General features: G+C 38.5%; 1 protein-coding gene across 1 annotated transcript; it reads right to left on the reverse strand.

The window, feature by feature from the left end:
• Positions 1-598: 598 nt before the first annotated feature.
• Positions 599-4,342, reverse strand: nudt21 (nudix hydrolase 21). Its single transcript, XM_030048598.1, has 7 exons — positions 4,037-4,342; positions 3,416-3,616; positions 2,938-3,001; positions 2,767-2,856; positions 1,496-1,571; positions 1,246-1,360; positions 599-973 (listed from the first exon to the last, which is right to left on the reverse strand). Exons 1-7 carry the CDS (start codon positions 4,156-4,158, stop codon positions 952-954), a joined length of 690 nt encoding a protein of 229 aa, XP_029904458.1. The 5' UTR covers positions 4,159-4,342; the 3' UTR covers positions 599-951.
• Positions 4,343-6,054: the final 1,712 nt, after the last annotated feature.

Below are 6,054 nucleotides of genomic sequence, written 5' to 3' on the forward strand. Positions count from 1 at the left end.
ATATATATATATATATATATATATATATATATATATATATATATATATATATATATATATATATATATACATATGCTAACAGGAACTGATGCCGTTTACCTTGTGAACTTTTTTTATCTTGTTATTGTATTGTATACAAATGTCTGTATTCAAATTTAATAAATAATTTAAAATAAATAAATAAATAAATAATAAAAATGAAACTATTAAAAAAAAAAAGGGAAGGAATAAGATTTTGGGCTTGGCGGAAGGATTCGTGAAATTCATATGCATTTTTTTTTTTTTGTAGGAACTCCATACTTATGCGCGATAGACTACGACAGGCTTCTCTTTCAGTAAGGGCACTTTTCTCCAGCAGAGGCAGACAGAAGGACCAGCGATATTATAACTTTTTTTTTTTTTTTTTTTTTTTTTTTGAGAGAGAGAGGGGTAGGGTATCAGTAAGCAAAACTCAATCCCTTTAAGAAAAAAAAAACTTTCAAAGCCTTCAAAGATCTTTTTGATAATAAATATCAGTCATTCATTTGCTCACTTACTTGCTGGACTTGTATGCAAAGTACTGCTTTATTTTAAAAAACATCAACAAAAAACAAATACAATATCAATACAGGTTAAAACAACAAAACAACTGAATGGTGTATTTTATTATTTTTTTTAATTAAACACTGCCCTCTTCTGAGGGGGCATAAAGAAGATTTTCACCACACTGGTATCAGGACTTGTATTCTGCAAAATTCTACCTTTTTTTTCTTTTCAGATTAAAAAAAAAAAATGTACAAGACATATCCCTCTATTAACAGTAAACTACCCGGTACACTGTCCATGGTGTTGACACGATGAGCTTTCATGTGACAGTGGAGTATAATTCATATGGTCGTCTCCTCTCTGACCGTCACCCCCAAGTGGCTGCACTCACAGAGACAGCCAGGGCGCCGCACTCCTTCTCACACTTCAGTTGTAGATGAAGTTGAACCTGTGGAGAGAAACAATTTTCAATCTACTGGGAAGAAACTTTCAATAAATGAACACAACTATTGTGTTGTAACACATGACTAACACCACTTTAGTTTTATGATTCCATGCCAGTTTCTTTAATATTCTTTTTTATACGACTTGCAGGTAATGTTGTTTACTCTTCTTTTCTCACATTAGTCAAAATTGAACTTCCAATACAATTCCCCAAGTTATAGTCGGTTATAGTCTGTTCAATTTACACTTTTACACTGACTTCTCTACAAACAATACCTGCTCAGTAGCTGCGGTAGACTCGATATGATTGGTCCATATCCGGGGGCATTGTCATATAGTTCAAAGAGCGGTGCTGCCACCAGTTTGTAGTTCTTGGGGACGGCGAACAGAGCTGTGGCACAAATGGCAGATTTTAAGAACAGAAGATATGCCATGCAGCAGGACATCCCTCCACCCCAGATTCCAGCTCAAGGCTACATTTTTCCATCTACTGAAACTTCAAAACTCACACTGTGATATTACTGACCTTTTTCCTGCAGCTGAACCAGGAACAGTTTCTTATGCTCCTTAGGTTTGGTGATGTGGGCTGGAATGTAAGGGTACTGAAAAGACAGACAAGTTCAAATCAATTCTGATTAGCATTATACAATTATATGGACTGTGTAATTACCCATATCTGTATATCTTGTGGCTGAATAACGTGGGCCATGCCAGCATTTAAACAGATGTACCAGAGAACATAAAGACATCAAAATGCTTTATGTTCTAATTAACCAACTTGCATTCAGCGTCTATAGATATTCACTGTAAATTACATAAATAACTGAAAATTTCAGCCTTGATTTATGAATAGGAAAATTCCAACCTTTTCAGTAATTAGAAGTGCTTTGTTTTTAATTCGACAGCCATGTGTTTTCACTTTGCACTATTTGTTCTCAAAGATTTTCATAAGCTTGGTGCTCACAGAAATTTCTCAGCTCAGAGAAGATCAAGGAATTCTTCAACTTAAGAAAAAAAAAAAACCTGAACATCAACTAAACTACAGATTTTCATACGACAGCAACCACAGTGCCTGGTTGCTTGTAAGCAGTGTGCTGAAATGACTTACATACAAGTACCTGCTACTGGTGAAAAAAGTCACAATTACTAGGAGTGACTATTAGTTCTGGATTTCACTTATTTTCTCAGTTGTTGCATCACCCTTTTGGACATTCAGAGTCTTCAGTGTTTTGAGAATTTCACATTAACCACCGATTTGCATTTGTTAGCAATGCTAGTGCAAGTCAACGGGACAGAGAATGTTTCTCCAAATGACACACAAATCTAAATAACACACTGCGTGTGGACTCGGGGACACATGTCAAACCCCGTTTACAGCAAATGCAGACAAGAGACTATTACAAATTTCACAACAATAAATATTGCCAATGTGAAAAAAATCTGAATATCTGATGGTGATCGATACGCTAAACTTCCTGAACCACCGCTGTCATGTGGGAATACATAACACTAATATCAGCCAGCATAATTCCTGACGTTCCTGTTTGATATCGATGTCAGTTAAACAAGTAAATACAATAAGCAAGAAGAAAACCTCCACAGGGGAAGTCCCCATAATCCAATGTCAGGCTTATTTCACTTATCTGATCTACTTGTTCTCTCCATGTTTTTATTGAAACCATGAGAATATCTGTAGTAGGGTTAGTTACACGAAGACAGCTTTATGTGTTCAGCTGGGTTAGGAGGCAACTTCATAGTGGGAAATCATAATCTATATTTGATCAACAGTGTGCTCACCTGTGGAGGCTCGAAATTTGGACGCCACCAGTTGCCAATGCAATCGTCAATGACCCAGTCCTGCTTCACACCGTCCTGTCGTCCAAGGATCTGCCGCGCAAACACAAAGGAATAATAAACGATACTTTCACCACAGCGACAAGGAGATTAAAACGGACGAGATGCACCTACCTCTGTCATCAAACGTTTCAGACCCTCCACCTCATCTTCTCCCGGACTCAACTCTCCACCAGGCCTGCAGGGAAAAGCAACCGTTACACTTTATCATTTTTATTTAACCAGGTAAAAAAAAAAAAAAAAAAAAAAACACACCAAGGTTCGACATCTCATTTTCAAGCGTGACCTCATTAAGAAAACAGCAGAACAGCAAGATGCAGTGCAATACAACATGACAAAAATAAACTACAGCAATGATAGTAATGAAGTAAAACAACAGCAGCCATTAGACCTTAATATCAGTATGAATCCCCCTACAGATATCATGTCCTTCAATTTTAACTCTATTTGCAAGTCATTCCAAGCAGCAGAGGCAACAACCCAGAATGCCTTTTTTTTCTTGCTTTACGTACAACAAACAGACACAGGACTTGGGACCTTAGATTATACTGACGTCTGGATCAAAAACACACACACGTGTGTGTTCACTCACAGTTTGAAGAATGTGGTGCCCAGCTGCAGCAGTAAGACATGAGGCAGTCTGTGTTCGTGGACGATGAGGACACCCTCCACCGTCCTCCTCATACCCATCTTGTCAAACTCCTCCCTCATCCGCTGGAACCTGGCTGCCACTGAGCTGTCCTTCTCATACAGAGGCTCCTTGGTGCCAAATGTGTAGTTGGTGAGAGGGTATCTGGAACGCATACACACACACTAATGCTCCTGTTGCTTCAAATTTACTAACATTTTTAATCACTTGGGTACAATTTCACCTTGTACTTCAAACCTCCAAAATTATTACAACAGTATATCTCAGATAATTAATGTGTCTTGTTGACTATACACCCCCACATCCCTTCCCCTTGTACATCAAAGCTCTGGGAGTCATGTTTTCTGTTTCAGTGAAAGTTACTGCAAGAAATTGGGAAGAAACTGCAAACCCCGTGCAGGCCCGTGGCACGGCCGGGCTCGCTAGTGATATATCTTGCATTTGGTGCATCTTTTCTGTCCACAGTCGCGCGGCGAGGAGCAACAACACATATAGAGCCGAAGATGCGAGCTGGTTTAAAGATAAACAGAGGGGGGGGGACTCTGACAGAGACTGAGCACTCACAGGTTGATGGTCCTCTCCAGGGTGAGAGGCTTGGCGGGGCCGCTGATATATTTGTTCCCAAACTGCACGGAGCCACCGCGCGGCCAGCCGGTGGAGGAGCGACTGGGAGGCACGACCGACATCGCTAACGTCTGCGCGAGCGCTTTCAATGCTCCTGCTAATGCGCCCTTGTTGGCAGTCGGTATGCAGATGACTATTTTTATCACAATAACAAAGTAAACCGCAAAGAATAGTCCGACTATCCGCTGCACCGTGTGTCGTCGTTTTGCTCGCCCCCTCCTGTTCCGGGTTAAAATGTGTTTAGTTAACTGCACCGCTAGCGACCCCCGCTGGTCTGGAGGGTGAACTACAAGATTGCTGCCGCCCTTCTCTCAGGCCTCCTCTGGTCTTCTGGTGGCCAGTATGTAAAATAAAAGTTTCTAAGTTTATAGGAGGGCTGTAAGCTCACGACTCAATACACTGTCCATGTTTAATATCAACATACTTATATCTTGTTCATACAAATATGTTTTATCACAAATCCTTGCCAAGAACTATTTCCCTTAACTGAAAATGGGTCACTTGCAGTTGCTCAAATTCCAAAGAGAGGAATTAAATTATAACAAATAGAGAGAAATAAGAAATATGCAAATATGTGCTTCAAAAAAGTATGTGTATTATGTCTAAATATGTGCATTAATCCTACAAAATATTCCAACAATAAATACAGAAATAAGAAATTGAGCATATGTAGAAAAAAGTCTACCTATATACACCATACACAGGGGTGTTGCACTGTTGAATTGTCCTACAGGTATAAATTATTGCACAATTAAATGGTTAAATAAACAGTGAAATAGTGTAGTAAATAGTATACTTATACTCATGACACCAGAAAAAGCAATGTTGTTGATTTACATTACTTTCTTTCCTCTCAGTGTCAGTTCTCCATGGCTACAGGGTGCAGTTGACTTGAGTTTGCTGTCTCTTTGACCCAGCTTGCCTTCTTTTGATCACACTAACACCAGCAATAGTCAAAAAAGGAAAAGGATACAGCCATATCCAATGTTTGAATTGTGTTTGTTTTCTACCACGGAAGTTGTTTGCTTTGCTATAATATGGTGGACCTTTCATGTATTTTACCAGTGTGAAAAACTAAAACTTGTGGGCTTTGGACAAATTTTAAACCATGAATCAAATTATCTAAATGCTTCTAAAGAGAAGCAAAGAGTGAAGCTCAGGAAAGAATAGTCAGAGCATTTATATCAATGTGATGACATTTAATTTATATTTACCCTGAAATACAAAAGATCCTGTTTTTTTTTACCAAACAACTCCATCACTATAATTAGGGGCCGGGCAGCCTAACCTGCCAGGACCCTCTTATATTCAAGCGTTTTCTTCTTCTTCTTTCTTTCTTTCTTTCTTTCTTCCGAGGAACTCCTACTTCCCATACACGAAAAATCACCAAATTTTGCACAAAGGTCCAGTCCCATGCCAGATCACCTCAGATGCAAACACAAGCCAATAGTCCTGATGGTGGCGCTATAGCAAGCCTCTAAATTTCAGAACTTTGAAAATTCATAACAAATCAACCGTATGTGCTACAGCTTTGCACCAAAATGTAGCCCCAATACTGAAGAAACTTTTGTGCACTTAAACCTATTGCAAATTATGAAATCCATCACTCTGTTTTTTTTTTTTCAAAAACTGTAAAACTTATTAAACCTATATCCTCCCATAATTTTTGCTCAAATGTCACCAAACTTGCTACAGAGCGTCTTCAGACTGTCCTACACAAACAATCCACACAAATTTTTGATAAATCAAAAATTGAGCCTACAGTGCTTAAAAAGGTTTGACTGTAAATGGTACTGTAAACATATACATGCAAATTCTTGATAAATAAATCTTCAATGTTCATGAAAAAATGTACAAAATTTTGGAGTCATGGTAGATGATGTGTGGCAAATTTCAGAACTGTATCTCAAAAACTCAATTTTTGACAGCATTTTGAATTTTGTTCTCATGTGAACAAT

Source organism: Myripristis murdjan, chromosome 3, assembly GCF_902150065.1.
Source record: "Myripristis murdjan chromosome 3, fMyrMur1.1, whole genome shotgun sequence".
Taxonomy (NCBI): Eukaryota; Metazoa; Chordata; class Actinopteri; order Holocentriformes; family Holocentridae; genus Myripristis; species Myripristis murdjan.